Consider the following 18,639-nt stretch of genomic DNA (forward strand, 5'->3'; position numbering starts at 1 on the left):
ATTATATAATAGTTACAGGGTCTATCCATCAGGAAGAGCTAACAATTATAAATGTCTATGCGCCGAATACTGGAGCCCCCAAATATATAAAACAATTACTCATAAACATAAGCAACCTTATTGATAAGAATGTGGTAATTGCAGGGGACTTTAACACCCCACTTACAGAAATGGACAGGTCATCTAGACACACGGTCAATAAAGAAACAAGGGCCCTGAATGAGACATTGGATCAGATGGACTTGACAGATCTATTTAGAACTCTGCATCCCAAAGCAACAGAATATACTTTCTTCTCGAGTGCACATGGAACATTCTCCAAGATAGATCATATACTGGGTCACAAAACAGCCCTTCATAAGTTTACAAGAATTGAAATTATACCATGCATACTTTCAGACCACAATGCTATGAAGCTTGAAATCAACCACAGGAAAAAGTCTGGAAAACCTCCAAAGGCATGGAGGTTAAAGAACACCCTACTAACGAATGAGTGGGTCAACCAGGCAATTAGAGAAGAAATTAAAAAATATATGGAAACAAACGAAAATGAAAATACAACAATCCAAACGCTTTGGGATGCAGCGAAGGCAGTCCTGAGAGGAAAATACATTGCAATCCAGGCCTATCTCAAGAAACAAGAAAAATCCCAAATACAAAATCGAACAGCACACCTAAAGGAACTAGAAGCAGAACAGCAAAGGCAGCCTAAACCCAGCAGAAGAAGAGAAATAAAAAAATCAGAGCAGAAATAAACAATATAGAATCTAAAAAAACTGTAGAGCAGATCAACGAAACCAAGAGTTGGTTTTTTGAAAAAATTAACAAAATTGACAAACCTCTAGCCAGGCTTCTCAAAAAGAAAAGGGAAATGACCCAAATAGATAAAATCATGAATGAAAATGGAATTATTACAACCAATCCCTCAGAGATACAAACAATTATCAGGGAATACTATGAAAAATTATATGCCAACAAATTGGACAACCTGGAAGAAATGGACAAATTCCTGAACACCCACACTCTTCCAAAACTGAATCAGGAGGAAATAGAAGCCTTGAACAGACCCATAACCAGCGAAGAAATTGAATCGGTTATCAAAAATCTCCCAACAAATAAGAGTCCAGGACCAGATGGCTTCCCAGGGGAGTTCTACCAGACGTTTAAAGCAGAGATAATACCTATCCTTCTCAAGCTATTCCAAGAAATAGAAAGGGAAGGAAAACTTCCAGACTCATTCTATGAAGCCAGTATTCCTTTGATTCCTAAACCAGACAGAGACCCAGTAAAAAAAGAGAACTACAGGCCAATATCCCTGATGAATATGGATGCAAAAATTCTCAATAAGATACTAGCAAATCGAATTCAACGGCATATAAAAAGAATGATTCACCATGATCAAGTGGGATTCATTCCTGGGATGCAGGGCTGGTTCAACATTCGCAAATCAATCAACGTGATACATCACATTAACAAAAAAAAAAAGAGAAGAAACATATGATCCTGTCAATCGATGCAGAAAAGGCCTTTGACAAAATCCAGCACCCTTTCTTAATAAAAACCCTTGAGAAAGTCGGGATAGAAGGAACATACTTAAAGATCATAAAAGCCATTTATGAAAAGCCCACAGCTAACATCATCCTCAACGGGGAAAAACTGAGAGCTTTTTCCCTGAGATCAGGAACACGACAAGGATGCCCACTCTCACCGCTGTTGTTTAACATAGTGCTGGAAGTTCTAGCATCAGCAATCAGACAACAAAAGGAAATCAAAGGCATCAAAATTGGCAAAGACGAAGCCAAGCTTTCGCTTTTTGCAGATGACATGATATTATACATGGAAAATCCGACAGACTCCACCAAAAGTCTACTAGAACTGATACATGAATTCAGCAAAGTTGCAGGATACAAAATCAATGTACAGAAATCACTTGCATTCTTATACACTAACAATGAAGCAACAGAAAGACAAATAAAGAAACTGATCCCATTCACAATTGCACCAAGAAGCATAAAATACCTAGGAATAAATCTAACCAAAGATGTAAAGGATCTGTATGCTGAAAACTATAGAAAGCTTATGAAGGAAATTGAAGAAGATTTAAAGAAATGGAAAGACATTCCCTGCTCATGGATTGGAAAAATAAATATTGTCAAAATGTCAATACTACCCAAAGCTATCTACACATTCAATGCAATCCCAATCAAAATTGCACCAGCATTCTTCTCGAAACTAGAACAAGCAATCCTAAAATTCATATGGAACCACAAAAGGCCCCGAATAACCAAAGTAATTTTGAAGAAGAAGATCAAAGCAGGAGGCATCACAATCCCAGACTTTAGCCTCTACTACAAAGCTGTCATCATCAAGACAGTATGGGATTGGCACAAAAACAGACACATAGACCAATGGAATAGAATAGAAACCCCAGAACTAGACCCACAAACGTATGGCCAACTCATCTTTGACAAAGCAGGAAAGAACATCCAATGGAAAAAAGACAGCCTCTTTAACAAATGGTGCTGGGAGAACTGGACAGCAACATGCAGAAGGTTGAAACTAGACCACTTTCTCACACCATTCACAAAAATAAACTCAAAATGGATAAAGGACCTGAATGTGAGACAGGAAACCATCAAAACCCTAGAGGAGAAAGCAGGAAAAGACCTCTCTGACCTCAGCCGTAGCAATCTCTTACTCAATACATCCCCAAAGGCAAGGGAATTAAAAGCAAAAGTGAATTACTGGGACCCTATGAAGATCAAAAGCTTCTGCACAGCAAAGGAAACAACCAACAAAACTAAAAGGCAACCAACGGAATGGGAAAAGATATTTGCAAATGACATATCGGACAAAGGGCTAGTATCCAAAATCTATAAAGAGCTCACCAAACTCCACACCCGAAAAACAAATAACCCAGTGAAGAAATGGGCAGAAAACATGAATAGACACTTCTCTAAAGAAGACATCCGGATGGCCAACAGGCACATGAAAAGATGTTCAGCGTCGCTCCTTATCAGGGAAATACAAATCAAAACCACACTCAGGTATCACCTCACGCCAGTCAGAGTGGCCAAAATGAACAAATCAGGAGACTAGAGATGCTGGAGAGGATGTGGAGAAACGGGAACCCTCTTGCACTGTTGGTGGGAATGCAAATTGGTGCAGCCGCTCTGGAAAGCAGTGTGGAGGTTCCTCAGAAAATTAAAAATAGACCTACCCTATGACCCAGCAATAGCACTGCTAGGAATTTATCCAAGGGATACAGGAGTACTGATGCATAGGGCCACTTGTACCCCAATGTTCATAGCAGCACTCTCAACGATAGCCAAATTATGGAAAGAGCCTAAATGTCCATCAACTGATGAATGGATAAAGAAATTGTGGTTTATATACACAATGGAGTATTACGTGGCAATGAGAAAAAATGAAATATGGCCTTTTGTAGCAACGTGGATGGAACTGGAGAGTGTGATGCTAAGTGAAATAAGCCATACAGAGAAAGACAGATACCATATGGTTTCACTCTTATGTGGACCCTGAGAAATTAACAGGAACCCATGGGGGAGGGGAAGGAAAAAAAAAAAACAGGTTAGAGTGGGAGAGAGCCAAAGCATAAGAGACTCTTAAAAACTGAGAACAAACTGGGGGTTGATGGGGGGTGGGAGGGAGGAGAGGGTGGGTGATGGGTATTGAGGAGGGCACCTTTTGGGATGAGCACTGGGTGTTGTATGGAAACTAATTTGTCAATAAATTTCATATAAAAAAATATTTAAAAAGTGACCCAAGGTCCCCCAGATTATTATTTTTTTATTTTTTTAATGTTTATTTATTTTTTAATATGAAATTTATTGTCAAATTGGTTTCCATACAACCTCAGATTATTTTTAATTGAAGAAGTTCAAAGGCTGTATCCTTGCTCTTTAGTAAAGTCACCAGGGACCTCTACATACAGCAACCAAACTACTAGGACATTCCAGAAGCTTTCATTGTAAAAGTTTCCAAAAGAACAAAGTTTGGACTGTGCCAGGGGTCCCAACCCCCTAGAGAATTGGTAATTCACTAGGAGGACTCAAAGGACTCCAGCATAAAGTCATACTCATGGCTAAGATTTATTTTAGTGGAAGGATATAAAGCAAAATCAGCATAGGGAAAAATACATGGGATGAAGTGTAGAAGAAACTAGGTGAAAGCTTCCAAGAGTGTTCCTTTAGTACAGTCACAAAAGACACAGTTAATTCCTTCAGCAACAAGTTATAACAACACATGTGCAATATGGTCTACCAGGGAAGCTATTTAGACTCAGTGCCCTAGGTTTTTATTAGTGCCTGTACACAGGTACTGGCTGCTGAGCATATACCAAGACTCCAGACTCCCAGAAGAAAATGAGACATTTAACATAAACATATTGTTTGTACAGGCAGTCTAGGCACAGTGAGTCATTCTTACCATTTAGGAAAAATTTTACATCTGTGTAAGAAACTGCCCACTAGCCTAGTTCCCAGATACCAGCCAAGAGTTAATCTTATAGTCAGATTTTCCTAATCAAAGTAGACTCAGGCCTTTTATGTTAACTCTCTTCTACCTAGGAACCCAAAACAGAATAGATGGAAAAGGAAGAAAACAAAGGTATGCAGAAGAAAAAATGACAGAAGACCCCAGACTAGTACTTCATTCTAGTTTATGGAAGAAAAGTAGTCCTTCACTTTTTCAATACTAACTCTATCCACCACTGAGGCTCTGATTTATCACCTTGAAGCACCTTACATGATGTAATGGACACTCACCAAATCACATATCAGCTTTGCCACAATCTATATAACCTTGGACAAGATGATTTCTAAGAAATTTCACAGCTCATGTCTATGACCTTATTCAATTGAATATCTCTTTTTATACTTGAATCTACAATATATCTATCTTTTACTTGATCTATTATCCAACACACAGATCCATTCTTCCATTAAAAGCAGTTTTAATCAGTTAATTCCTTTCCTCCCTTCTCCAGGGCCACCCTTGTGACTTAGACCTTTTCCTCTAGATCATTGTAATACTTTCCTAAACTGATTTTTGTTTGTTTGTTTGTTTCCCGGTCTCTCCCAGGTCTAATTCACCTTATAACCTCATACAGTTTAAGATTTCTAAATCAGAATTCCACTCATATTGCTTATACAACCAAAAGGTCTTGTTAATCTCCCCAGAGCCAATAGAATTCAATACAAACTCCTGAGTCTATCACTCCATAATATAGCCTGAACTTTCCTGATCATATTTTGTCTTTCACTACTCTGCAATAGTAATGAAAATTCTGGTCATACTATTTCCCAAACGTACTCCATGTTTTCCATTCTTGGGGCCATTGCCCTCCATGTGAAAGGTCCATTTCTCCATTTCTATCTGTCAAAGACTTCACTTTTTGTTGAATGACCACCTCAAATTGAATGGGCCCCATTATTTTACAAAGGCAAATCTCCACATCCAAATGTAAGTTTTTTATTCTCCAAACACCTCCCCACCACTATAAGGATACCACATACAGATACATGTTACAGTATGTAAAAAATGCTACTTGTTTAAGTGTCATGTGTATTCTTATTTTAGCATTCCAATTATAAGCTATAGAAGGACAGGAAGTATGTCTCATTGTCTCTCTAGTCCTATTGAACCCAGCTTAATGCCTGGCATGTGGTATGCATTCATGGAATAGTGATTTATTTGAACTAAAGTCCATGAAAGCCCATACAGAAAAGTTAATGTTAGAATATCTTGGGGGGAAAAAGGAGAAGATCTGCTCCTGATCTACCAAATACAGTACTAGTCTAAGTTTATCCTCATGTGGATTTTGGAATCAAAAACAGAACTGAAAGGGACTCTGGAGATCATTGCATATCACTCCTCCTTTGAAAGAAAAAAAAAATATGTTATCCAAAGTCACACCATGAAAGACAAGAAATAACAAGTGTTGGCGATGATGTGAAGAAAAAGAAACCCTCATGTATTATGGTGGGATGTAAACTGGTGCAGCCACTGTGAAAAGCAGCATGAATATTCCTAAAACAATTAAAAATAGAATTACCACATGACCCAGTAATTCTACTACTGGGTATTTAGGCAAAGAAAATGATAACACTAATTCAAAAAGACACATGCACCCCTATCATAGTTGCAGTATTATTTTCAATAGCTAAGATAAGGAAGAAACCTAAGTATTCATTGATAGATGAATGGATAAGGAAGACGTGGATTTTGGTATAATATGCAGCCATGAAAAAGGATTACATCTTGCCCTTTGTGACAATATGGATAGCTCTGGAAGGTATTGTGCTAAGTGAAATAAGTCAAACTGAGAGAAATTAATACCATATAATTTTAGTCATATGTGTAATCTAAGAAACAAAACATGAGTAAACAAAAAGAATAAGACCTACAAATAAAGAGAACAAACTGATGGTTTTCAAAGTAAAGGAGGGTGAGAAGGATGGACAAATTGGGTGAAGGGGAGTTGAAGAGATAGAATTCTACTTATGGAATGAATAAGTCACAGGAATAAAAGGCAGAGCATAAGGAATATAGTCAGTGATACTATAACAGTGTTGTATGGTAACATTTTATTTTCTCAAGCTTATATGTTATTGTTTACATAAAAATTATTTATATATTAAATTATTTATTCTAAAGTCCAAAAAGCAAATGAACAACAACAAAAAAGTCACACAGTTAGTGAGTGGAGGAGCTAGTTTGGGAACTCAAGACTCCTCAGTCCCAGGCAAAAGGTTTTAACTGTAAGACTACTATTATAGTAGTTCCCTGCTGAGGCAGGGTATTAAGGAAAACCTTGTAATAGTAAGATACCAATGTTAACAAGGCATATCTGGCAGCAGAAGGTAGGAACAGGCTTTTTGAACATACCTCTTGTAACTGAGATTCTTTCTTTTTGGAAGACAGATGTAAGTGCCGATCCAGCAAGGAATAAAATCTTTCACCATCCTTTTCAAATTTCTTTTTCCGTTCCTAGATGTGGGAGAGAAAGCACAGATTAAGATGTCTATAGTTTTTAATTCACTCTGCTCAGGACTGAGAATGAAGGATGCAGTGTCACATTCTCCATATTTCTAGTCTCTGGAAAGAACAAATAAACAGAAAATTTACTTTTGCATTGGTCTCAGCAGTTTCGATTACCTCAAATATAACCCTAAACCATTCCACCTAAACACAGGGCAGTTCCTATTGGTACATTGGATGGCCCTGGGAGCTGCTGCTCAGAAAATGGCACTTAAAATGGCTCTGTACAGTTGTTACTTTTTCTTCCTTCCAATATCTTTCTTTTTTATGTGCATTAACTACTCATTCATTTTTTTAAAAATAGAAATAAGGAACAATGGTGAACTAAATATATGCCTTTAAAAGTCATATACAATGCATTTAGATAGCCTAATAAGCAAAACATTTCCAAGGCAATAGGAACCTTGGACTGCTTCTATAAATTATGAATTCTTTGGTATTGTTTAAATATTTTACTACTGCATGTTAAAAGATGATGTTTAAAATGAGGAAACAATCCTGGAAAGTGTGGCTTGGAAAGCAAGAGTCAAAAACTTTACAGGAGGATGCGCCTGGGTGGCTGTGGGGGGCCGGGCCCCGGTGCCAGGCTGAGACCGGGTCGAGCAATGTTCCCCGTTGACTCAAGCCAACCCGGTGGTTCCCCCTCCCATTCCCCCACTTTCAAGGGCATACGAAAGCCTTGTCAAGGCTGAGAAAGTTAATTCCTGAAGCCTGTGATCTGCAGGTGTTGGCAGTAATGCTACCTCCCTTTTTCTACCCCGAGTCAGATAGAAACAAACATGGGAACTGTGTTTTGCTAGCAATCTATCAACAAGGTCTTGTGACCCGTTCACAAGGTTCACAAGGTATATAGAACTAAATGTTTTGGCTGGCAGTGATCATGTGAAACCTGTTTATTCTTAGAATGACCTGATCCATAAGAGTCTTATATTATAAAAGATTGTGTACAGCAACAATAAAGCCATCACTTGGGCCATCAGCCCAGGAGACCCTCCTGTTCCCAAACTTTCTCTTCTCTCTTTTTTCTTGCATTCCCCTACCCTCAGGACCCTGACCTCGGTGATTGTCGCGCCGGTCGTGACAGGTGGCTCAGTAAGTTAAGTGCCTAACTCTTGATTTCAGCTCAGGTCGTGATCTCATGGTGTCATGAGGTCAAGCCCTGTGACAGACTCTTCAGTGCTAGACATGGAGCCTGATTAAGATTCTCTCTCCCTCTCTCTCTGCCCCTCCTCTGCTTGCATTCTAGTCCCCTCTATCTCTCTCTCTTAGAATAAAAGTATGAAATTTAATTAAGCTCTCTGCCTCAATACAACTTAATTAAGCTCTCTGCCTCAGCACAACTGGAAGTCACACAGCCCCAAAGGAGCACTAACAATGTCCATTTGTCACATACTAATGCTGACACTCTGCAATCCTCTGAACATCATGCTGGGAAATTCATGGAAACAGCTTGTACTGTGTCATGGTAAATCCAAATTCACTGAGCATCTACAGTGTGCCAGTTACTAGAAGAGGCACAGCAAGGGACACACAGGAAAAATAGAAAAAAAAAAAACCTCATCCATGATTGATTTCTAGAGGCAATCTGTTCCTGGGCAAGAAGCTTAGACCGTTTGTGACCTCTGACCTGTAAGAAACGTGCTTTTTTCCAAAGGTAAAGAAGCAGAGAGGAAGCTAACATTAACTGAGGCTTACAATAGGCCAGGAAGTATGCTATATACTTATAATCCATTATTTCATTTAGTCTTCACAACCCTGAGTAGTAGATATTGTAAAGGAAATTAAGGATCAAAAAGAAGAATTAACTTATCTAAAGTCATATAATATACAGATCTACTTGATTTATTACATACAGTCTAATAAAGCCCAGATGATCATGAGAGGAATTGCACTCAGGAGGCCTGTAAATAACCAGGAAACAAGTAGGTCTACAGCCCTAGCCCAAACTCAGATACCAAAACACAACAGAAATATTCACACAAAACATATAGGTAGGACAAACTGTACCTCCAGCTGGTAAGTCTATTTAAAGTAGCAATTGTTTGAAGAGAGCATTAGATCCAGAAAATTTCAGTGACTTCTCCAGGAAAAGATAAAGTTCTGTTGGTCATTTACCCCTCCAATTCCATTTTTAAAATAAAAACTATGAAATATAATTCATATATCATAAAATTTACCCTTTTAAAGTAGACAATTCAGTGGTTTTTAATATATCTACAAAGATGTATATTCATCATTGCTGTTTTATTCCAGATTATTTCCGTCACCTAAGAAAAATCCTATAACTGTTAGCAGTCATTTCCCCCTTCTCCCAAATCTGCCCCCCAAGAAGCCACAATTTTTTTTCTCTCTATGGATTTATATATTCTATAGATTTCATATAACTGGAAGCATGCAATATGTGACCATTTGTGACTGTCTTCTTACACTTAGCATAATGTTTTCAAGGTTTATCCATGTTGTAACATGCATCAGTACTTCATTCTTTTTTCATGGCTGTATAATGTTTGACTGTATGGATACACCACATTTTCTCTATAAATTCATCAGTTGATGGACATTTGAGTTACTTCCATTTCCTTGGCTGTTATGAATAGTGCTGCTCTGAACATTTATGTACAAAATTTTCTGCAGTCATGTTTTCAACTCTTTTAGGAATACACACACACACACACACACACACACACACACACACACACACATGCAGTGGACTTGCTGAGTCATATGGCAACTCTATGTTTAACTTGCTCAGAAACTGCCAAACTGTTTTCCAAAGCAGTTGTATCATTTTACATTGTCAACAGCAATGAGTGAGAGTTACAATTTCTACACATGCTCACCAACACTTATCTTTTTGATTATAAACAACCTTGTGGGTGTTAATTTGCATTCACTGTGGTTTGACTTGCACTTCTCAAATGATTAATGATGTTTTTTCATGTATCTGTCGGCCCTTTGTGTATATATGTATATATATTTTTGAGTTAAAAATTTATTGTATAATTCTGAATACTAGCTATGCTGTATTTTCTCCCATTCCTTGGATTGTTTTGGCACTTTGTTGATAGTGTCCTTTGAAGCATGAACATTTTTAATTTTGTGAAGTCTAATCAGTCTATTTCCTTTGATTTCTTGTGTTTTTGCTGTCATATCTCAGAAACTGTTGCCTGATCTAAGGTCATGAAGATTTATACCTATGTTTTCTTCCAAGAGCTTTATATTTTTTGGTTTTTATTTTTGAATATGGTGTAATATAGGGCTCCAACTTCATTCTTCTTCATATGGATGTCCAGTAGTCCCAGAAACATTTCTTCTTTCCCTATTGAATTGTTTTGGCATTCTCACAAAATATCAATTAGCTATAAATGTATAAATTTATTTCTGGACTCTCAATTCTATTATATTAATCTATATGTCTGTCTTCTTCATGTCATTACCACACTCTCTTGATTATTATAGCTTTGAAGTAAATTATGAAATTAAAGATTATGAGTCTTTTTTTCAATATTTCTTTTTCTATCTTGGTCTTCTATGTGGACTTTAGGATCACCTCATCAATCTGTTGAAAATGGCCAGCTGAAATTTTGGTACAGATGGCACTAAATCTGTAGATCAATTCTGTGACTATTATCATCAATAATATGAGGTCTTATAATTCATGTACATAAGATGTGTTTCCATTTATCCTTCTATTTATTTAGATCTTCTTTAACTTATTCCATTAATGTTTTATACTTTTCAATGTACAAGTGTTGGACTTTTTTTTTCTTCTAATTTACAACTAAGGAGTTCCTGGATGGCTCAGTCAGAGGAGCAAGTGACTCTTGATCTCAGGGTCATGAATTCGGGCCCCATGTTGGGAGTAGAGATTACTTAAATAAATAAAATGCTTTTAAAATTTAAACCTAAGTGCTTTAATCTTTTGATACTATTACAAATGGGAATTTCTTAATTTAATCTTGGGACACCTGGGTGGCTGAGTTGGTTCAGCATCTGACTCTTGATTTTGGCTCAGGTCACGACCTCACGGTTCATGAGATCGAGCCCCATGTCACGTTCTGTGCTAAAAATGTGGAGCCTGATTGGGATTCTACCTCTCCCTCTCTCTCTCTGCCCCTCTTTTCCTCCCTCTCTCTCTTCTTCTCTCTCTCTCTCTCAAAATAAATAATTAAATATTAAAAAAAGAAATACAATTTATCATCAGCCATTATACCATGGCTCAAGTCCAAGCCCATGCCTACTATAGGTTATTCCATAGATAACAGGAACTAAGTAATTCATGAGCGTAGGTAGGATCCAACCCTTAAATATGCATTAATTAGATATGGGTTAGCTGTTTTCAGCATAGCCAGAAAGCAGTATAATGTGTTCCCTATAATCTCCTCAACCAGAAAATAGCTATTTGATTTCCCACATATTAGCCTTCCTCTCACCTCTCTTGACTTGTGGAGTCTTGAGTAATCCTCTTTGCCATCCTTAGCTTTGCTGGACAAAGCTGAAAGCCAAACCCACAGCTAATGACCCCAACATGATAAGCTGAACCCACACAGAATCAGACACTGAATAGAGAAAATAGACCCAGGAAACTTTCCTGCAGCATTACACTCATAATGCTCAAGTGATCACTTAAAAAGCATTCATGTGTAAGACTTTTAAAACTTCATTTATTCACATGATCATTTAGTTCCATGCAGTAAATTAAGAAATGCAGCTATCCCCAGTCACCTTTCTTCTATTTCCCGTTCTCCAGAAATAAACTTTTTCATCTCTAAGCCAATTATTCTAGTATTTGCTTTAACATTTCTAATATCTCAAAACAAAGGTTTACATTGCTATCACTAATTCTTAAGTTTTGTACATTATCTATTAACTTCCAAAAAAAGATGAGGATTTAGCCTTTTCCTCTCCCTGTCTCATTATCACCACCATCTCTTTTGTCCCCCAACCCAAACTCATGTCCTGATACTCCTATTAAACTTATATCGCAATTTTGCTTTGATTCATATTCAATAATTAAATTATTATGACCATCTAAATATTAATTATAGATTAAACATGTAATACAATATTATTAATGTTATTTTCCTGTACAACTAGATAACTATCAAATCATCTTAAATACCCTAGAAATTGATATAAAGATGGACAGAAAAAACTCCACAATTAAAAACAGAGAAGAGGCCACATGAAAGAAGGTAGAAAGAATGGAGATGTGGTTTGGGACAGAAACAGATCACAGCTGCTGCAGTCCAAGAGAAGGGTGAGAGACAGACTAGCAAATAAGGAAGCTCACAGGAAAAATGTATCCCTATAGCAATAGGCTTAGAAAACAAGAGGGGTCACATTTTTTGCATTCTTACAACCAGCGAACCTTGAAGCCTGGAGTTTTAAAAGTCTGCAGGCTTGTCTGGGATAGAGCCCGGAAGGCATTGTTCTGCTCATGGAGAGAAGACAAGAAAACAACATAGGGATAAACAGCATGAAAACAGCAATCTGAAGACTTTGGGGCACACAGTGGGGGAGGTTATTTGTTCATCTTGGAGCACACCACAGAGAGACAGAATCCCAGGAGAGAACCCTCTGGGAACAAAGGAACTGGCCAGTACCATTTCGATGCCTTGCACCTCAGCATAGGCACAGGGCCATATGCAGGAACTAGTGCAGCACCAATACTTCCTACCTCACATGCTTACACCAAACTCCCAAACTCTGGTGGAACCACTGTTCCCAGTGATGCTTACCTCAGTCCCAATGTTTTGGGACCTGCCCCCTGGAGGGTGGCCCAAATTCCTGCTCAAACCATGCCTTCCAACACGGGAGTTTAGCAGAGCTTCAGTTCCATGAGTGGGGGTGACAGGTCTCATTTCACAATCAGACCAGAGCACACCTAGTTAAAATGTACTACATTCAGGCCAGGGACTACATACTGCATGCATCAGGCAAAGAAAGTCCCTACATACAACTGGCCTGAAGAATAAAGCAGACAGAACATAACAGCAGAACACACGGAGAAAATATTAAAGACACTCCTGGAAGTGCCAGGCCCTAGGGAACGGGGGACACTACACAGTAGGGCACTACAGGACTTCTTCTTCATTAGGCCACTAACCTCAAGAATAAAAGATGTAGCTCACTTTCCTAACACAAAGAAACAGGCACAGAGACATAGAAAAAAGAGAAGACAGAGAAATTTATCCCAAATGAAAGAGGAAAAGGCCATTACTAGAAATGTAAAAAAAAAAGTTATAAATAACTTTATAACTATATAAAAATAACTTTATAACTATATAATATATAAATATTATATAAATAATAATATTATAGATAATTTAAAGTAAAGATCATAAGAATAATCACTGCACTTCAGGAAAGAGTGGAAAACATGACTGATACTCTTAATAAGAAATAACATAGCAGAGATAAAAGGCTTACTAAACAAAATGAGACACATGATTGATAGAATCAACACCAGGCTGAAAGAAGCAGAGCAATGACATAATGACCTAGAAGACAGAATAATGGAAGGCAATTAAGCCTAACAAAAGAGAGAAAACAGAATTATGCAAAATGAGAAGAGACATAAGGAACTCAGTGACTCCAGTAAATGTAAAAACATTTATGTTACTGGGGTACCAGAAGAAAATGAGATACAAAAGGGGGCAGAATATTTATTTGAAGAAATAATAGCTGAAAACCTTCCTAATCTGGGGAAAGAAACAGACATCCAGATTTCAGAGGCACAGAGAACTGCCATCAAAAATCAACAAAAGCAGATCCACATCAAGAAATATTCTAATTAAATTATAATAGTGATAAAGAACAAATTTTTGAAAGCAGCAAGACAAAAGAAGACAGTAACTTACAAGGAAAACCCCATAAGGCTATCATCAGCTTATTTTTCAGCAGAAACTTTCTAAGTCAGAAGGGAATGGCATGATATATTCAAAGTGCTAAATGGGAAAAATCTGCAGCCAAGAATACTCTGTCCAGTAAAGCTATCATCCAGAAGATAAGGAAAGATAAAGTCTCCCAGACAAACAAAAACTAAAGGAGTTCATGGTCACTACACCAATTCTGCAAGAAATATTAAAGGTAACTCCTTGAATGGAAGAGAGGCCAAAACTGACAGTATAAAGATAGGAAACATAAAAGCAGTAAAAATGACTTTCTATTTTTAAAAAGTTCAAGGAAATCACAAAACAAAAGGATGTAATATGACAACATATACCTAAAATGTGGAGAGGGGAGGAGTAAAGAATAGGTTTAAACTTAACTGACCATCACATAATGTAATTGCTATATGAAGAAGAGCTTATAAACAAACCTAATGGTAACCATATATCAAAATCGACTGATACATGTGCAAAGAATAAGGAGAAATAAGTCTAAATATAAAACTAAGGAAAATCAGCAAATCATAAATGAAAGATAATAAAGGATTAGAGGAAAGCTTTAGAAACAAGCACAAAATAATAAAATGACAATAAATGCACATTGATCAATAATTACTTTGAATGTAAATGGACTTAAATGCTCGAACAAAAGACACAGGTGACAGCATGGATTAAAAAAAGAGAGACCCATCCATATGCTGCCCTCAAGAGACTCACTTTAGACCTAAAGATGCCATCAGAGTGAAAGTGAGGGGATGGAGAAACATCCATCATGCAAATGGAAGTCAAAAGAAAGCCAGGGTGGCAAGAATTGTACCAGACAAAATAGACTCTAAAACAAAGACTATAAAGGAGGAGTTAAGATAGTTGAGAAGTAGGGGGATCCTAGGCTTTGCTCATCCCTCAAACACAGCTGTATTGAGGTCAGATCACTTGGAACACCCAGGATATCTATCTGCAGAGTGGCAGAAGGATCTCCACAGTTGGAGGCAGACAGTGTTGCAGGTGCAAGGTGCATGAAGTGAATCAGGGGAGAAAAAAAATGGCAGTGCCATGGAGGGGAGGCAATGTTTTCTCTGGAGAGACAAAAGGGACAGAGAGAGAGGGGTTGATAAAGTGGAGCATCAAGTTCACACAAGAGGAAAACCTCTTGAGACCAGGGACAGGGGCGTGAGAAGTATTAAGAGGAAAACCTCTTGAGACCACGGACAGCGGCATGAGAAGTATTGAGTGTTGTGGCTTTTCTTTGTTTGTATGTTTGTTTGTTTGAAAACAGCATTTGGAGCTCAAACTCTGAGGCTATGGAAGTATGCAACTTTCTCTAAAGTGGAGCTGTAGCACAAGCTGGGGAGGAGGGAGATGACCCCAAATTGCATAACAAGGTGTAGGGATCTCCATGGCGCATAGAGAGAGAATATTCCCCTTCCTGGAGTGCTTTTCAAAGAGGGTATATTACCTCCCCAAGGACAAAACACCCTACAGGCAACAGAAAAAAGGCCTTTCATCAGTAGAGGACATAAGTGCACCCAAAGGGAATATAACCTTTGCTGCTATCAGTGGCATTACGCTTTAGATTCCTTAAATTCCACAGACTGCACAGGTATGGGACTGTTTTTCAGGGCAAAGGATTACAGACACAACATGGAGAGGCTCTACTCCAGAGTAGGGGTGGGCGTGGATCCCAGTAGTGCCAGGTCCCTTAAGACTTTGGGTTTGGAATCCAAGCTGCATGCCAAAGAAAAAATGCAGGAGAGTTGTGGCACACAAAGAAGTGACTGCCCTCAATATTCTGTGAAGCCATCTGAACAGAGGAGGGGGGTCAGTGAGTTCCCCCATGTGGGGAAGAGAGATTGGAGTGGTGCCATTTTCCATCCAACAACACTGTAGGACTTTGGAGAGCAACATAGAAGCCCCCCAGGGGAGGCTGGAGGCACTTACACCAAACCCTACCATCTGTGCCTGGCAACTATTTATTTAGTGGAGAAGGACTGATTTTAAGCCAATGCAGCAAACCCCTTCTTCAGAAGGCCAGCACAGGCAGCACCAAGCACACACCAAATGTACTGAAAATCTAGTGTTTCAAAATGACACCTGCAGTTCTGGTGGAAATAGGACTAGGCTTACTTTTTTTTTCTTTTTTTTTAATTTTTTTCTTTCGGAATCAAGCTCATATTTCCTTGTTTGTTTTCCATTTTCTTTTCGCTGTGTTTGGAGCAGACTTTTTTATTCTTTCTTTTGTCTTTTCTTCCTTTTTCTCCCTACCTTTTTCTTTGGAATCAGCCTTGTACTTTTTTTGAGTCTCTGTTTGGTTTTTATTGTTCCATTTTCTTTTCTCTTTTTGGGTATCAGGCTTCTCCCCCCTTTTTTGACAAACAAATCAAAGCACACCTAATTAAAGGTCCCAACACTAACCACTGCAAGCAAGGAGGAAGCTCAGCAGATACTGACCAGTGAGAAAGAGCAGCCAAAACGCAACAGCACAGTACACACAGCATACACTAGAAACAGCTCCTCAAATGACAGGCCCTAGACAATGTATAACCCCTTTATAATGTAGAAGTACAATCAGGTGTAGGAAACAATACAAGCTTTTAAAATACACAAAATACAGAAACTTATTCAAAATGACAAGATGGAGGAATTCTCCCCAAAAAGAAAGATCAAGAAGAAATCACCACTAGGGACTTGCTCGAAACAGGCAAGCAATATATCTGAACAAAAATTTGGAACAACAATCATAATACTATTACCTCTACTTGAAATAAGCATGGAAGACACCAGAGAAGCCCTTGCTGCAGAGATCAAAGGCTTAAAAACTATTCAGGCTAAAATAAAAAAATGGTATACTGAGATGCAAAACTGACTGGATACAGTGACAACAAGGATTGAAGAAGCAAAGTAGAGAATAAGAGAGAATTCTGAAAGCAGCTAGGGACAAAAGGTCCTCAATCTAGAAAACTAGACACATAGGGTTGGCAACAGACCTGTCCACTGAAACTTGGCAGGCCAGAAGCAAGTGGCAGGAAATATTCAAAATACTGAAGTGGAAAAATATGCAGCCAGGAATCCCTTATCCAGCAAGGCTGTCATTCAGAATAGAAGAGATACTTTCCCATAAAAACAAAACCTAAAGGAGTTTGTGACCACTAAACTGGCCCTGCAAGAAATTTTAAGGGGGAAGCTTTGAGTGGAGAGAAAAACAAAAGACCAAAGTAACAAAGACAGCAAAGGACCAGAGAACATCATGATAAACACTGACTTTGCAGGTAATGTAATGGCACTAAATTCATACCTTTCAATAATTACTCTGAATGTAAATAGACTAAATTCTCCAATCGAAACACATAGGGTATCAGAATGGATAAAACAAAATAAGATCCTTCTATGTACTGCCTACAAGAGACTCATTTTAGACCAAAAGACACGTGCAGATTGAAAGTGAGGGGGCAGAGAACCATCTATCGTGCTAATGGACATCAAAAGAAAGACAGCGTAGCCATACTTACATCAGACAAACTATTTAGAAAAAAGACTGCAACAAGAAATGAAGAAGGGCATGGTATAATAACTAAGGGGTCTATCCATCAAAAAGACATAACACTTGTAAATATTTATGCCCCCAATGTGACACCCCAAGTATATAAATCAATTAATAACAAATATAAAGAAATTAATTGACAATAAAACCATATAACAGTAGGAGACTTTAACACCTCACTTACTTCAATAGACAGATCATCTAAGCAGAAAATCAACAAGGAAACAATGGCTTTGAATGACACGCTGGACCTGACGTTCTTAACAGATATATTCCATTTTATCCTCAAGCAGCAGAATACACATCCTTCTCGAGTGTACATGTAACATTCTCCAGAACAGATCACATATTGGGTCACAAATCAGCTCTCAACAGATACAAAAAGAAAGATCATATGATGCATATTTTCAAAACACAACATTATGAAACTTGAAATCAACAGGAAGAAAAAAAATTGGAAAGCCCTCAAATACATGGAGGTTAAAAAACATCCAACTAAAAAAAGAATGGGTTAACCAGGAAATTGTGGAAGGTAAAAAAACAAAAACAAAACAAAACAAAACAAAAAAAGAACAAGGAAGCAATGTGAAAACATGACAGTCCAAACTTTTTGGGATGCAGCAAAGACAGTCCTAAGAGGAAAGTACATTGCAATTCAAGTGCAGGCTCTGTGGTGCAATGGGTAGCACATTGGACTTCTAATGTGAGTACATTGCAATTCAGGTGTGTCTCAAAAAGGAAGAATGGTCTCAAATACACAATGTAACCTTGCACCTAAAGGAACTAGAAAAGGAACAGCAAATAACAACTAAAGCCTGAAGAAGATAAATAATAAGATTAGAACAGAAAGAAATAATATATATTAAAAAAAAACCCACAGTAGAATGGCTCAATGAAACTAAATGCTTGTTCTTTGAAAGAATAACAAAATTGATAATACCCTTGCCAGACTTATCAAAAATAAAAGAGAAGGGACCCAAATAATAAAATCACAAATGAAAAAGGAAAGATCACAACCAACACCACAGAAATACAAATAATTATAAGAGAACACTATGAAAGATTATGGGCCAACAAACTATACAACCTGGAGGAAATGGACAAATTTCTAGAAATTCATTCACTACCAAACCTGAATCAGGAAGA

At 37.8% G+C, this 18,639-nt stretch overlaps 1 protein-coding gene across 6 annotated transcripts in view; it reads right to left on the reverse strand.

Moving 5' to 3' along the window:
• The window catches only part of OPHN1 (oligophrenin 1), a 594,929-nt gene that overhangs the window by 275,583 nt on the left and 300,707 nt on the right, over window positions 1-18,639 (reverse strand). For all 6 annotated transcript variants that reach the window (XM_023249184.2, XM_045051063.1, XM_023249185.2 and 3 more), the window contains one exon: window positions 6,910-7,011. In XM_023249184.2, the coding sequence (XP_023104952.1) occupies window positions 6,910-7,011 (102 nt within the window). The remainder of the gene's footprint in view (window positions 1-6,909; window positions 7,012-18,639) is intronic.

Source organism: Felis catus, chromosome X (assembly GCF_018350175.1).
Source record: "Felis catus isolate Fca126 chromosome X, F.catus_Fca126_mat1.0, whole genome shotgun sequence".
In the NCBI taxonomy this organism is placed as follows: Eukaryota; Metazoa; Chordata; class Mammalia; order Carnivora; family Felidae; genus Felis; species Felis catus.